The sequence below is a fragment of the Micrasema longulum genome, unplaced genomic scaffold (assembly GCF_059751315.1).
Source record: "Micrasema longulum isolate JH-2025_06_02 unplaced genomic scaffold, ASM5975131v1 h1tg002568l, whole genome shotgun sequence".
NCBI classification, from domain to species: domain Eukaryota; kingdom Metazoa; phylum Arthropoda; class Insecta; order Trichoptera; family Brachycentridae; genus Micrasema; species Micrasema longulum.
The window spans coordinates 51,718-69,447 of record NW_028279706.1 but is presented as its reverse complement, the minus strand read 5'-3'; the positions used below and the strand labels follow the sequence as shown (position 1 = coordinate 69,447).

At 32.1% G+C, this 17,730-nt stretch overlaps 1 protein-coding gene across 1 annotated transcript in view; it reads left to right on the top strand.

The window, feature by feature from the left end:
- LOC148271949 (clavesin-1-like) overlaps positions 1–2,430 on the top strand; it is a 35,997-nt gene extending 33,567 nt beyond the window's left edge. Inside the window, exon 4 of the mRNA XM_088240714.1 lies at positions 348–2,430. Coding sequence (XP_088096840.1) covers positions 348–710 — 363 coding nt within the window. The 3' untranslated portion in view covers positions 711–2,430. The remainder of the gene's footprint in view (positions 1–347) is intronic.
- The last annotated feature ends 15,300 nt before the right edge of the window (positions 2,431–17,730 follow it).

Below are 17,730 nucleotides of genomic sequence, written 5' to 3'. Positions count from 1 at the left end.
ATAATTTGATCATTGTTGACTGCATGATTCTATAAAATAAATAAATAAAATAGGAAGTTGACAAAAAAATGTCACATGTAAAATTTCAAGAAAATATGCTTCACCAATAAATGTAGATTATGTAAATAAATGAAAAATGCACTGCTCTTATCTGCGTAGTAAAAAATCGTATTTGGTCGCTATAACCACCCCTATAAATGAGTCCTGTAAATTTCCATATTCTCTGATAATATCTTCATCTCGGGTGAGATGTCTGGCGCAATTTTTTACTTCATCTCTAATGAGATAAAATAATATTTAAATGACAGTAAACAAACGTAATTATAATACGCTGTTTCTTTATCTAGGACGCTCACCCTTGCCGCCTGAAGCGAATACACGTGGTCCACACCGCCTTCTTCATCAACCAAGTCATGTGCCTCATCAAACCCTTCATCAAGTCTACCCTCATGAGTCTCCTGCATCTGACCACCAACGGGCCAGCGTCCATTGTGGACGCGGAGTTGCTTCCTTCGGACTACGGCGGTCCGCTGGAACCATTGGAAGACATGCACAAAGAACAGAGGGTGCTGATGGAGAAGATGTACAAGGACTGGCTTATAGACTCTGAGACCTTCAAAGTTGAAGAGAAGAAGAGGATCAAGAAACCCAGCCGAGGCATTTTCTCAAGTTTCACCGGAAATTCGTTAAAAAATCTAGAAATCGATTAACGCAAAACGTACTTTGAAATTGTCGACTTAGTGTAAAAAGTTACAAGATGACAAAATATTGATTATAAATAAGTTAAGTGATAAAACTTTTTGAAAACGCGTCCTTTTTTAGAAAAAAAAATATTTTTATAGTTTTTCCCTTAATCAAGTCGTATATAGGTACACAAATAGTGGGATAACCCTTTGCTCACTAAAAATTTGTCCTGGTGTAAAATAACTCGTTTATCTCTTATATGAGAATCCATTTAATGTAACTAATCAGCGTTGTTACATATTTGGTATTTTTTTAGTAGTTTCGGCCATTTCGAAGTAATCAGTTCCAAAAAATTACTCCTAGGGATCAGTTTTACGTAGAGCTATCACATGTTTGGTTTTGTAAAATTACTACTCATTTTCAAACCCTAATATTATAATTAGGATAACGAATAAATTCCGTCTGTTCGGGTATTTTTATGGTTTGATTAGAATCGTGTTGGAAAAATAAAAACTTTTTTTACTGCAATTCCTTGTCGGTACTTGTACCACTATTTTTTTTAAATAAAGAGATAAAAAATTACAATAAAAATGACTAATTTATAGTAATTTTCAAGCGATAAATCATATAACTTGAAAACAAAAAGTTCAGAAACTACTAAATCTATGTTCAGGGATCAAAGGGTTAAACAAAAACATTTTAAAATTAATACTTAATTGATCATATTAAATAATTTGACCACGTATTTAGTTTGTGTAAAATCTTTAAAATAAATAATATTATGCCCACCGGTTTCAGAACGCGATTATTCTTAAGTCAAAGCTTAAAATTAGCTTACACTAAATATTTTAAGTCATACCAAAGATAACACCAAATTACAAGCAAAAAGCCTAAGATTCATCTGCTATAATCAGTGTTTCACGTCCAGACTACAGATTCTCAGAAAAGTTATAAGGGGTACTTAAAAGGCTGATAATTACAATATCTTTTCATTTTTTTTCTTCCTTCTGTTCTCCAGAGGGTTGCACCTGCTGCGAGGTCAATTCCTACCTGTCCTTCCATATTTTAGGAAGTCTTCCACAAGGAAGAGTCCTGTAAGCTTGGTAACATAGTACAAGAGGTCTGGTGGTATCCAATTTTTGGCCTTGCCCGTACCAGTCTCTACATTGCTGTCTGCTCCATCTTACGATTTTTTCAGTCTCACCTCGTGGCGGTTATTACTACAACTAGGTTAGTTCAAAATCAGGATTTTTTAGTTAACTACTGAAACACATATTTATACCTTCCTCCATGAATGCTAAATATAAACAAGTAGTGCATTCAAATCTTCAAAATATTATTGGATAGATACGAAGATGTTTTTAAGTACTACTAAATAAATCCTGATTTTGAGGTTACCCAGTTATAGTAATTAGCCTTTCTTATTCTAGTGTTCCTTACGCAATCTCTTGGAGTTTTTCCGCCATCTTCCTCAGTGTTTTTATCTCGGAGTTTTATCAAATACCCCTTATTCCTACTTTAATGATTTTACGCAAACTAAATAAGAACGTACATATTTAAAGTAAAAATTTCACCTTTTAAAAATAAAATGATTTTTAGGTAAACCCGTATAGGATAAAATAATTGAACGTTGCTGTGCAGAAAGCAGCCAGACATATAAAAGTGAAACTGAGATAATGGCACTTTTGTGAAAAGAGAGAATAATCGAAACTACACAACAGTTGGAATATTTTTGACTAAAACAAATGATTAATAATGAAAACGCTGTTTTTTTTTACATTACACATAATAATCTAATTATGTATTTGACCAGTTTTAATGATTTTTAAAGTACAGTAAGATTTTTCTAGTGCTGTGGGTGTTTTTTTGGAAATTGAGAATTGCCGTTTTTGTGATCGACACCATTTTCAAAAGATGATTAATACAGTTTTTTGTGTGATAGCGTTCTGGCTGTTTTTAGCAAAACATAGGATTGACCTTACTGCGCCCGGATAACACAAATATCTAATTTATTTTAAATTGTGGACTGGCTGCTTTCTGCATAACTACGTTAAATTGTTCTTACGCTTTGGCTTATGATGAAGAGTCCTACTTAAGGGTGAATCGTAGTTCATTTTTTATTTATTTTATTCATTTAAACACTTTATATACATATAAAATTTACATACATATGCATAAGGGCGTATCTTATTAAATTTGAATGGAATTTTTCTATGAAAAACAAAATAAATTATATAAAAAAATGAATATTAAAAATAGTACATACATTCAGTTAAAGTTTTTCAAAAGTCGAATTTTAACATGTTGCGCACTAAGCAGAAAATATAAAATATCATACAAGAAAATGGAACGATGCAAAAAAAATAAATAGAGGGGAGTAAGATTGATTTTTATAATATAACTGACCAATTCAGAATTCATTAATAATAAATAACGTAAATACATCAATATGTACAATTAATTTATAGAAAAACATTTTATTAATTGTATTTAAAGTGTTTCATTTTTGAAAATATTTTTTTAGCTCTGCATTTTTTTATTAACAATTTTTAAATAGTACACACCAAGTGAGTTCAATTTGGAGCAGCTACGATGAATGTATTGGTTTTTTAAACATTTTTTTAGGCAATGGATTATTCAAAAATTAAACCTGCCATGTTGATTAAAGTTTCAAGATATTAATGGACGATACGATTAATTATGATTATTTTAGTTTGCGATTTTTTGCACTAAGCCGACAATGTACGTTATATGCATAAGTGATACGAGTTTAATTAGGTCGAAGCTTTATTTTAAATGCAGAATGATCTACAAAACCAAACAAATTTCTTTAATGTGGAAACGTGCGCTTTTGTTCTAAATGTCATGGCATTTTTTTTTCTGCCTTTATTTGATCGACTGTTTTTCTTTTATTATTACATGTGTTGGTTTTGTGATCTAAAAGAACTGAAAACTCAGTAGATGTGAGTGAGATTCATCTGGCTGAATTATCTCATCTACTAAAAAATACATTTAAAAACTTTTAAAGTATCATTTTATTTTCTACTTCTTTTTGTGTTCAGTCAATCTAAATAAACCCCTCAGTCTTATGTATAAATTCAGTTATTGTCTTTAAAAACACACTCAAAATATTGTTTTATTCATTATTACGCTACTGGAGAATTATTATTGTGTGACCCATATCTCGGCAGAACGAAAACACATTTTATTTGTCACATTTTATGATTGAAAAGGCTTTATAATCTTTTGTTTTTTATTTTAATCAAAATTTATTATAAATTGTTTATATTTAATGCTGTTTTACTCGTGTTTTAGAATAAAAAAGTAGTATAATAAAAATATATTGAATATATTGAAAAGAAAAAAGTTAATCAACAATATTTTGAGTTTGTCCAAATGTTTATATACTGGGTTTCAACCCCCTTAGGAGTTATTAAATTTAACATCTATGGACTACCATATTTCCTTTTCAAAATGTTCTTCATCTCTGTTGCTACATAGTAACTTACTGTTGGCCGAAAAAAGGGCAGTTTCAATTAATTTTTTTATAAAACTAATTTTAATTTTAATGCAAATATGTAAATATGTTTAATGGTAGTTTATAAAACAAAATAAAAACATATTTTTTTATGATTTTTGTGATTAAAAATTTAGGAATGTGGTAATTACAAAATTAAGCGGATTTATTCATCTAGTAAGACTGGTTTCATACAACGTTTTAAAATATCATATTATTTTTAATTCAGTAATAATTTATCTCTTTAGTAAAATTCTGTATTTAATTAGATATCTTTTATTATTTGTGTTTACTGTAACGAAACCTATGAATTAAGGTCTGAAGAAGAAACAAACACTTAATCAGCAATCTCATTTTAGACATTAAAGTACATATTTAAAAACGATCTTTCAAATTAATTAAAAAATAAAAAATATAGCTTATCAATAAAATCAAAATAATTGTAATTAATTAATACCGTTTTTTTAGCTTTAAAATGACACTATTCATTCCAATCTTATGATAACCAATCAAAATCAAATATAAATATTGCGTTTTGACACCTTTTTTAAAAGTTACATATTACAAAAAAATATATTTAAACTTTTTTTTAAAACAAAACTTATTTATCGGAATTTAACTGTTATTTTCATCAAAATCATTGACTAAGTAGTAATAATAATAATCAAGAATTATCTACAAAAACAATTAATATTATATATTATTATTTGTCAATTAATAAAAATATTATTGTATTTGCAATGATCAAGTTGATTAATGCTCTTCAATAAAATTACGTAATATTTTTGCCAGGTCACATGTATTGACAACATTGAAGTTTTTGCCATTTTATATTTTCACTTGTAAATATTTAATGAAGCCATTCCATAGATTCATTAGAATTAAGTTTAATCAATTTTGTAAAATATGAATGATAATAATATTGTTATTCCTGTGCACCATGTTTCTGAACCAAAATTTTCTGAAAAACATTTCCATCCAAGGCGCAAACCTTGCGACTAATGCCATCTATCGGTACTTAACTTAATATTTTATCCAAAAGTCAATAAGTTTTGGTTTACGGTACATTTTTTCAAAATCGCGTACAGTGCGTTGAAAATTTAATGACCTTCCTTTATGTGTGTTGACAGAAAGTTTTCAAATAAAATATTCTAGTGTGCTTTAGTAAGTAAGTAATAGTTTACTTTGCTCACTGACAGGCACTAACACATTATTATATGACATTAAAGATTGGAACGCGCTGTATCTATTTTAATAATTTTAATAAGTTTTTCTTATTTTTTGGCTTCCTGCACTTTTTTGTACTTATATACATTTAAACACAATACAATTTTGTAAATATATCAAAAATAAAATGTATACCTTTTTGTAAATGTGTGTTTTTTTCACCTTAGAATATGTATGAGTAAATATAATATATGCTCCTATTTTTATATTATGTTACGTAATATCAACGACATACATACTTTAAAAAGTTTAATCGGCGCGAAACTATAATTTATTTCAATACAGTTTATAGCATTTTATTTGGTTTGTATTTCAAGACTTAGAATGATAGCGTTTTTGATAAAATTATTTTTGTTATTTATTTCTTAAGATTGCTTATATTACAATTAGTATATAAACTTATATTTATGCTTACTTTAATAACATATCTATTTACATCATCTTACATTATTTTTATTATTATGAACAACTTATAAAGCGCGCTTTACAAAGTGATTCTAAAGATAAATAAATTTAATTGAAACATTTAAATTTGTAATTTAAGTTTGTTACGCCATATTACTCTCTGTGTATAGCACATTGACTAGGTTAAGGCGTTCAAATTTGTTTGCTACCTACAGGGCCCTGGTTAGGATGTTGCAGTGCCTACCGTGGGTACCAATTATTATACCGGCTCCATAAAAGAACTGAACTGTCATCGTGTATGCATGTGCCTTTAATGTTCTCACCGCGATCGCGAATAAGTTATTTTTGCGATCAATAACTCGTTAAATCCACTGTGTCGTGTAATCGTCAAGCGCCCCTCCTTCCTGACCTCAAGATTTGATCTGATCCTGACTGCCGTGACAGAAGTTCTAGACAATAAAGGTGACAGAATCTAGTACAAGGTAGGTAATTGCATTCATTGTATTAGGGTTTAGTGGAAAAGTAAATAAGAATAACGCATCCCGCAAACTAGAGCATTTCGAGCGTTCATCTGCCAACAGGTAAGTGTGGCGTGATCATAAGTTAAACGATTAATTTTGTTATCACATGCTACGGATTTATTAATATGAACTAGAGAATAAGGCGGTTTTTTTTTTTGGAAACATCGCTTCACTCTCACAGCCTCACACCTTTGCTGGGAGAGCATTCCATGCCATAGGGCCTGCGACCGCAAATGCGCATTCAACGAATTAACTGCGCTGTTTGCGTAGAGGTATTATAGCGTTTTCTATTGCCGTAAACGAAGTTGATCTAAGCGTAAGATGCCTGTCGGCTAGTTCATCTAGAATGCATAGTTCCCTTAGATACTCCGGAGTAGAGTTGCGGAGTGACTTATACATAAGTCAATAGAGTTTGTATTCCAACCTCTGTGGAAAACGAAGCCAGAGTAATTCCCGAAGTAGTGGAGTGATCTGACTGAACTTCGAGATTCTGAAAATAAGTCTCGCTGCGTCATTTAAAACAAACTGTAGGCGAGTCATTTTGTTTATTGGTAGACCTGCGTATAAACCATTACAATAATCAGCTCTTTACACTACAAACGCATTTATTAACTGACGGGCAGCATCAACCATTCATCAACCAATTTGTCTCAGCTGATATTTCTTTAATTGATTTTAATATTTGTTTTGTGACGTCACACTTCGAGTTGATATGTTGTGTGCTGTTAAGACGTAGTCAATTTTATTATCATGATTTGGGAGCGACACGGTCACGTCAAGCAAATCGCTATTGTCACAAGGTCCTGCCCACACGTGTTTATACGAGGACAAAGCGGCCGCACGCGGTGGTGGTGGTAATGACTGTTCCGCGAATATAGTCTGCCCATCTATCTCAGTGGCGTTGTCTCAGGACATTTTTATGTCCTACAAATTACTGTTTTCACGTGAAAACTAGTCGAGACTTGGGACAAAAGTATACTGCATTGTCTACGTGTAATCGGCTATTTACTCAAAAAAGTCTAGCAGGCTTACTCTCTCGCAATTTCGTTTTATAAGTTCGTTCGTTCGTCAAATATTCATCTCCCTCTTCTTCTTCTTCTTCAGCCTTCTGTTCTCCACTACTGGATATAGGCCTCTTTCGTATTCTTCAATTTTTCTCGGTTGGTTGCTACTACAACCAATTTTTACCCCCTACAGCAGCCATGTCGTCGGACAATCTTGTTTTAGGTCTTCCGACGCCTCGTTTATTCTCCCAAGGTCACCATTTTAAAATTTTAGGGTCCATCTTGTGGGATCTTGTTTTGCAACATGCCCTGCCCATTGCCACTTCAGTCCTGCTATACGATCCATAATATCCGTTATTCTGGTTCTGTTCCTAATTTCTTATTTTGTCTCTTAGGCTTATACCAAGCACGGATCTTTCCATGATCGCTGTGTGCATTTGAGCTTTCTTACATTCCTTTGTGTGAGAGCCATGGTCTCTAATACATTTATAGTCACTGGCAGTATACATGATTTGTAAGTTTTCTTTTTCAAACAGATCGGAATCTCTTTATTTTCGGGTATGTGCCTGAGTTTTCCAAAAGTAAGTTTTCAAAATCGTATTTCGCTCTCGTTTCCACTCATACGACGCTTATGAATTTACGAAACGAATAAACGAGTTAGTTACAGAATAGGGACACATACTTGTTTAGGATTTACAATACGACACAGTTGGGACATTAGTGCATGTAAACTGATGCAGATCAAGAAACAACACATCATTATTTTGCAACCAGCGGGTTGCAACATTAAATACGAATGAAAATATAATTAAAAACATCTTACAATTGAAAAAAATACTCGGAAGCTGGTAGTTTTTTTCCATCTTCATTTTTGTAAAACAATTCTATTAAATTATATTTTAAATTTGCCAATAAACATGGTGAAATATTATATTTCATTTTCGGTATTTTCTTTATGATTCAAGTTCCGGCTTACATACGTATATCTTATATAAAAGCACCAATAATAAAATGATTGCCAACTGCGTCCTTTGATGACGCTTAATTAAAGACGTGAATAATATAATATGTTTTACACGTGGATGATAAGCTCTTTAAGCATTCAATCAAAATGGCATTTATAAAGAAAAATCCTTATTATTGAATACTTGCTAGTGAACGGATTATTATTTATTTATAAATGTAAAAGTTAATAACTGAAATTCAAATTACACGTGTAAATAATTACAAAAAAATAGCCTTTTCGAAAAATATCAACCATTCCAATTGGCTGTGCTTTCTTTTCGGCTGTGTTAATTAAACCTTCGCTTATAGTGACATTTTTTTAAAATTAGTGTAAAATCACAACATTATTGGCTTTATTTATCATTTGTTGATGAATTCTTTGTGTACAAGTATAACCATTTTTACCTAAATTTAAAACCATCATTTTCATTATACAAACACACCAAAACAAGTAAAAATAATTCATGTCTTATACCATCGGCTTAACTTGTAAAACTCGTAAATTCCAAACTAACTTTTATTCTGAAAGAACTGAAAGATTTAAAAATGGGAGCAAAAATGAGTGATATAACTGTTAACCGTATTTTGTCCGCTAATGATGCCGTGCTTCTTGCTAGCGTCAAAGAAGACCTGCAATTCTTGGTAATAAAAATCTACGGTGTATGCAAGAATAGCGATTTGCTAATGAATAATGATAAAAGGGATGAAAGTATAACTTAATGTGAGATCAGCGAAAACGCAGATATTCTAAATCAGGTCGAAGAATTTGTGTATCTGGGAAGTTTGTTTACTAGGGTTGGAAAGACTGAGAAAGATATTGAAAGGAGGGTGTGTGCCGGGAACAGGGTGAAAGGTGAACTGAAATCTACCTTGGCAAACAAATGTTCGTCTCAGGAGGCAAAACCAGCAGTTTACAATAAAGTTTTGGTGCTGACCCTAATGTATGGGAGCGAAGTATTAAATTATGTCAAAATGTGATTTCTCCGGCGAATATGTGGTAAAACGATGTATAATGGGTGCACACAAGTCAAGGTTCGAGAATTCAGCATTATCGACAAAATCAAGAGAGGGGTGGTGCGTTGGTTTAGACATGTAGAGCGAATGGACAGCGAAAGAATGGCCAATAGGATCTACGATGCGAATGTTGATAAATGCAGAAAACGAGGAAGACTAAAAAAGACATGGCACGAACAAGTGCCACAAATACTTCAAGATGGTCATGAATATAGTAGGAATAACAGGCGTGCGTATATAAGAAGATGTATGAATGTAGATGTAGCGAGGTCTGTATGCAAAGACAGAGTGATATGCCGTTCTATCCTCTCTGCCTATTCCTACGGGAAACGGCGTGATGATTTTGTTTGTTTGAACTTTTTTTCGGAGGCGAGTAAAAACATTCAAAGCAACATTGTACGAATATACAAAATTTAAACATATTATATGAATAATTTGAAGTCGTAAAAGATAACGCCTAAAAATCATGTTTTACCATTTGTGGAGTTACGAGTTTTTTTTATTTTAGGACATGTGTGTGTCCAAGCGGATGAATAATACAGTTTTGTATGTGAAATGAAACCAGAATCCTGAACAAGTATTGTCTACTCGATGGCTGCTCTCAGGATATAATCCTGAAAAGCGAAATCGAGTGGAGAAAAGACCGTCTCGTAGTGTAATGATTAGTGCGTTTACCTACTATATTTGAGGCTCTGGGTTTGATCTTTCGGAGGGTAGACATGAAATATTTATTTATAAGGTAGCCATCAGGTGTAGATAAGGGTTTGATAAATATGATGATGAATGTTTTATATAAACTAAAAATGTTCCCTAGGTACCTACGATTTACCAAAAATATTATTAATATTCCTGTAAACGGTGGTCAGTGCTAAATAAGATCTTGGCGTCTCCGCGACCAGCACAGACCTGATCTATTGTGACAGGTCGCTTTCTATGACCAGGTCTTTGAAAGGCTAAACTACTGAGTAAAGAGCAAGTCTTTTCAAATTTATGGCTATAACTCCTCCACGCCCAAGTCCTTAAAGCATCAGGCAATTAGATCACCCATAGAAATGTATTTTCGTCCGCTCGGACACAGTCAATGTACAGTCTTAACAACGAGGAAGTTCATTGCTACAGGGAATTGGATATAAAAAATGTTTTCTTACTTCTCGTAAACGTGCGAAAAAATTCATAAAAATGAAATACTTTGAACATCGTCACAAATTCGTAAAAAATAACCAACGATTGTGATGTGTTCAATTTCTATTTTTCGCGAAGCCAACTTATTAATCAGCAGAACTCGCCGACTGGAAATTTGACGTCACAAATGGAGTAGTTTAAATATTACAAAACTTTAAGAAGTTATTCTTCTTCTTTTCCATATCCACTCCTAAGTGGAGCATGTGGACATCACCAGTTGCCTCCGGAAGACCATATCGCCAGCCAGTACTCTCGCCTCTTCCCACGTCAATCCAGTGCCCCTTAATTCCGCCGAATTAAGTCGAAAGATCGTCATCGACGGCTTTTCAGGACGGCGTGAGCCCGCAGGTTTGAAGAAAAGCCAACTTGGGTTTAAGTTCTCCTGACGCATGCGCAGCACGTATCCATGTCCATTAAAAATCATAGCGCTGACAAAACAATACATAAAAGTATAAAAATGGCTTAGTTTGATAATAACAAGTAAAAAAAAAAAACACCAAATTTCCTCATTTATTGTAATCGTTTTGAAAAACAACGTGATCCCGTATACGAGTAAATATCATATTATGCATAAAAAGTCGGTTCACAAAAAAATAACTTACGAGCACTGCTGCGCTTATAAAGACACATTTTGGTTTGTTAAGTGCCGATTCAAATTATCTGACCTGTTCTACCGTTACCGAGAGGATCGACGGACTAATGTGTACAGCGTTGTCAGGTCTGCTGTCACTTTCCCAAAACCATTTTGAATTTTATAATATTTACCATTGTTCCTTATCTGCTTCCTGATTGAAGCAAATGGCGTCCATAAACGTTTCAGGCCGCATATTATAACGTATATATTTCATCTTGATCTTGCCCCGTTTTCAAGCACCGCGCAAATTCTTACCTTTTTCGTTATATTTTGAGCTAATCATCGGTTTCAAACATTTTTGTTGCCAGATTGCGGGACGATGTTTACCGACACTACAAAATATACTGTCCGAAATGTAAGTATTTGCACGGCGCTTAAAAATGGGGCAAGATGAAATATATACGTTACAATATTAGTAAATATGACGCGTTTTCCATTTGAAAGTTTATTGTATAATTTTAGTCCCTGGTTTATTAGTGTCAACTGTCCTTTTCTCGTTTTAGAATGTTGGACGTGATATATATTCTGATATTTTTGTAGTGTCAGTGTTTATAACAACTTTTACAAATTTCAACTTTAAGCTCTTCATCTACAATTATTACACCAGTGGCTAATTTATGAATAAATTTTAAAGATGCTAGTTGAAAAAATTATTTACGTTTCATTGTTTAATTGATTTTTTTTAAAGTTCTTTAATTGGTGTTATATTAGGGAGGTCATATACTTACTTTAATATTTTATTTTGCTGTCGTTGTACTCTGTTTATGTCATTTTGGTTAACTGTTCCCCATAGTGGTTGCATGTTATATATTTTAGATTTGACTAAAACTTCGCATTTAGAATTTTTCCATTTTTAAAACTTTTTTTGATTATTGGGATGAATTGTCCATTTCAAATGTCGGTCTATTATTAGTTCTAAGTATTTTACATGTTCAATTTATCAATGACCTATTAGGGTATTAGTAGTAGACGCCCAGAACTAAAAATCCCGGGGGCGATTACAATCGGAAGATACGGAGGTCATACCTGAACTATGACGATATAGTTGAAGATAAATTCTCCTGTATTAATGAATCGGGTTGTGGTCCCGTGGCTATTATTTCAGACTCACAGGTTAGAAGTCCGTTGTTCGAATCCCACTCTACTCCATCTTGATTTCCATTTTCTAATAGTGAGTTATTTACAATTCATTAAAAATGCCCCTCAAAACGAAATGTTTTAGTAAATTATAAGAAAGCAAATGTTTTCAAAATTTTACTACTACTTCTACTACCATCACGTCATTTCTCCGTAGAGGTACGCAGAAAGGATGAACTCCCACACAAGTCTATTCTGTGCATGCATTCCTAGCTTCTTCTGCATTATACATCATGTCATAAATGCCCTTCGGTTCTGCCTGCTTTTAATATGACCAGACTTAAGATTTTGATTTATTTGATCATGTCACGTCTTTCTTAGTCGTTCTCGTCCAGCGTTACCGTTAATTCTCACCATAAATATATGTTTTACTATTATTTCGCTATCCATTCATTCTACATGATCAAATCATCTCAGAGACCCTTTCCCAACTTTAATAAATATAACCTGTCGCAGATTTGCACTCTCACCTGATTTCATCATTTGTAACTCATTTTAAATAAGGCAGGAAAAAATATGATGAAATGGAAATAAACATACATGAAGGAAAAAAAAACAAATTTCTCAAGATTCATATTATATTAAATATATGTACATTGTTGTTAATATTAGATCACACATAAGAATGATATGTTTATGTGTGTTCTATTTCAAGATTCAAAATAAAAAAATAATAAAAAAATATATTGATTTCTCACACATTCGTCTAAGAGGTCGTATTTCGACCGCGTTCATTGTACTTTCATCCATTTTTTTATCAGTTCCATGTTTCACTTCCATACATGCGTTCTTGCTCTAACCATAATGCTTTTTTTCATCTATTGATATATTTAACACCCCCCTTAATTTATTTAAAAATAAATTAAGATTCATTCTTTCTGGCTGCGATACGATCCCACTTGTTTTTTAATGATGCTCACATTTAAACACACCTAAACACTTACTCCCACTCAAATACACGCAAACACACCCCTTTGTTGTACCACAATTTAATATGCATGATTTTTATTTAGAAACTTCGCTGGTCTGTCTTTAAATCGTCGACTGTTTGTTTCTGTAAAATAAATATAAAAATATTTAAAAAAAATATTGGGACTAAAACTCCGTTGAGTACTGCCAGTTTAGTTTCAATTTTTAAAATTATTTCAAAAAAATCAAAATATATATAAGCTAAGGAGTAACTAATTATTAAAATTAATTTTTAACATCTAAATAAATTAATTACAATTACAAAAATAAGCTTTGTTAATGCCTAGACTCCTATATTCCCTTTTCACAAATGTTTTTCTTCTCTATTGCAATTTATTTCTAATGTATTTGAAACATTGAAAAATATGAATTGTGATCTGTATAAGAATATCTTATATTGCCTTAATATTAATGTATGATAATTTGTTATTGACACTTGGAGGTAAAAAAAGTTTAACATTTCCGCAAGTATCGTAGTATTTTTCAGTAAATTTATTGGGGTACTTTTTTGACTTCGTATTGAATTGATGTCCCGAGTACGATTACTCAGGGTATATATATAGAACAGCAGTGGGTAGTAGGTAGGCTCTTGAATCAACCGTAAAAAAATACTGGTTGGCTAGAAAATAACAAAAAAAATCAAGCATTAAGTATTTGATATATTCAAAATGGAATGAATTTGAGTGAATGAATCTTCGAATGTAATTCAATAAACAACGTTGCTATAAGCAATATTTTGAGTTTGTCCAAATGAGTGAACATGAGGATTTATAAAGACTGATATTATTGGATTACAGTAGAGGTGAAGACGTCGGTGCGGGCCGATTTAGACTATAGTTCTTCGAGATAGACAGCTGCCCATGCGACGATGAAACTTCTCAAGATGTCCCTCACCTGTTGATGCATCGCCCCCTTTTCAGCTTTCAAAGGCAACAGCTGGAGGCACGATGCAGAAGCCTGGGTGAGGATCTACGCAACATCCCATCGGTGATAGGTAATAAAGAACTCACACGAGAGGTAGTATCATACATGGTCAATATAGTGCAGGCAATTGGTAAAATAAACCAAAGTAGGTAAGAAAATGCCGAACACTCCTCTAGTGGAACGGAAGGCCTGTTGACTACTGCCAACAGGCCGGCTTCTCCTGAAGAGTTTTAAGTGGTTTCCTCTCCACATGAGCAAATGCTGAGAAGTTCCCGATTGGTCCACATAAGTATATCCCTCCTGATTCTAACAGTTTAGATAAATTTAAAGCAATTTAATTGCAGAAAAATCCACCTTTTTATATATAAACCTTGTATATTATAAGCAAGGTAAATAATAAAGCAACACCCATAAAAAAAAAGACTATAGTTCTATGTGTGAAATAAAACCGGAATACTAGACGAATTAAAAAAATTGGAAAGTAGCTCATGTTGCCCCAGTTCACAAATTAGGTGACCAATCATCAGTAAAAAACGATCGGCCGATAAGTATAATATCTTGTTTTGCAAAAAAAAATTAATCCCTGATATACAAATTAATATTTAATCATTTCAAACCTCAACTTTGCCCCCAAACAGCATGGATTTGTTCCCAATAGGTCGATAAACTCTAATTTATTGGAATTTAGTTCTTTTTCAATTCAATTCAATTATGTGAGTCATTTAATACAAGAAAACAAGTAGACGCCATTTACACAGACTTCCAAAAGCGTTTGACAAAGTCAATCACAATATATTATTAGTCAAATTAAAACGTATTGGTATACATGGTGTTCTTCTACAGTAGTTGGAGTCTTATTAAAAAAATGGTCGCCAATCGGTACTTTTTAATGGCTATGTATCAATTTCTATAGTTGCAAGCTCAGGCGTACCACAGGTTGCAATTTGGGACTTTTGTTGTTTTTGATATTCATAAAGGACCTTGGTTCGACACTACAATGCGATTATGGTTTGTTTGCTGATGATTTGAAAATATATCGCAAAATCGAATTTGAATCTGACCAAACACTATTTGCAAAATGACTTGGATACACTGAGTGACTGGTGTAATAAAAATGACATGTTTTTAAACATTGATAAATGTTATGGTATACAGTTTACCAAAAATTAAAAAAAAAAAAAATCGTATAATATAGATAATGTTTTGTTAAAAAAATGCGGAGACAATCCGTGATTTGGGAATTACCTTAGATTCAAAATTTATGTTTGATAGTCACATAGCTGATATAAAAAATAAATCAATAAAAATGTTGGGATTCATCCATACGAAACCATTTAAAAACCATCAATCTTTAATAAAATGATACACCTCTCTAGTAAAAAGTAAAATGGAATCCAGATCAACCATTTGGAATCCACATTACAATAAGTATATATGTGTTGTTGAATCTATACAAAAAAAAATCTCAGACTTTTATCACAGAAATGTCGATTGGTTTCCACACTAAATAGTTAAGAAAAGAAACTCCAACACTTAAACTTCAAAACTTTAGAAACTAGAAGAAAGGTAAATGACTTGTAATATTTATATAAGATTGTAAATGGTAGATTGGAAATTTCAAGATGTTTAAGTACGATAAACATTTGTGTTCCTAATGGTCATACTTAAGGAACCCAAAAACATTCCACATAGATTCATTTAAGAATAATGTGTCCTTCAATCCTGTGTCAAGAATGTGCAGATTATACAACACCATTGAAAATTTAGAGATCGACATTTTTGACGCTGGATTGTTTAGGTTTAAGAAATGTATACAAAATGCGTTTTCATATTGATATATTAATTTTGTACATTTAATTTTGATGGATTACATTGCTGGTTTTGTTTCAATGCATATTTTGTTTTTTGTTTTTATTAGTATTTTATGAATTGTTTTTTTTTAGTTTTGTATTGATGAATGTTTTTTTTTTTTTTAATAATTTAATTTTGATAATTTTTAATGTTAAGGTTATTTAAATGCGTATTTTATTCATGTTTATTTTATTATTAACTCGTACAATTTTTGCAATTTTATTTCAATTTTTACAATAACTTAAATTCAATTTTATTATTTATTTCGCTTATTTTATATAAATATGTATTTAAGTAGTGTTTACATGTAATTGATGAAAAACAAGTAGTGTTTATTTTTTTTTGTTTTAATATTTATGTGTATTATGTATTATTTTTTCATTGTGGTAAGAGAGCGACTGTTTGCTAGGAGAGACAAATCTAGAATGACTTGCTAAGCTGTGTGGGTATGCAGACGACTGTGGATATATTGTTGTCACCAACAATATACCTACATTCCTTACATAAACCAAATAAATAAATGAATTAATTCTTTCAAAGCGTTAGCTGCTCTTTAGTAAAATTCTTGAATAAGGAAATCGACTTAACATAAGTCCACCTCGTAGTGCAATGGTTGGCTCGTCGCCTACTGTCACCACTGTCACAACTGCTTTATGTAGTTGGTAGGCAGAATTATTTTTGGGAATGTGAAACAAATCATTGTCATCATCATTATACCCTTAACCACACCCAGTGGTGCATTAAGCAGTCCATCGGTACACCATATGCAGTGTAAATTGATCATCTGTTACATGAAGGTAAGGTGATCAATGAAAGTATTCGTCCCGTTCCTAAAACTAAAAATTTTAAAAAGTCTCATTAAGAGAAAAATTAATATCTCTCTACATTCAAACCGCGTAAATAACAAAATAGAAACGTTAATTGTACCCCTCACTGCAGTATTGTCAATTTGATCAATCAATTACACTTTGTCAGATCATTCACCTTATTCTAGATTCCATGCATGACAGTAAAGAAATACAGTATCAGTTCTAAATTGAGACCGCGGCCATACGTCCTATATCCCGCTTCAAAAAGGAAGAAGAACGTAGTAATCATAGAATGAGGAACTTCAGCCCTACGGGATATTGGATACAAAAAATGTTTTCTTGCGCTAGGTAAAAATTATTATTATAGTATTTTAAGACTATAAGACTAAACTGAAAGCGCCATGCAGAAGTCTAAATGAGGGTTTACACAATGTTAATTAAGTAATTAGTCATAAGAACTTGTCAAGAGAGGTAAAATTATACACGATAGATATGGTAAAGGCAATGAAAGGTATCGCTGATAGCAGTACACCGAATGCCGAACACTCTTCAAGTGGATTGGAAAGTCTGCCTTCTCTTGACAAGCTTTATGTGGTTTCCTTGTCACTAGAAAGAATGCGGAGAAGCTCCTAAAACAGGCCACAGCCGAAACATCCCATCCGATCCTTACATATTTTTAACATATTGTATCAACTAAATTAAGTCTCTCATCAAAGTAAATTTAATATAATATTTTATTTGGAGTAAACAAATAAATAACTATCTTTTTGAGGTTAATATAAACCTTTCAAAACAAGGTAAAAAATAATGCAACTTCCATATTTAAAATATATGTATATATGCAAAA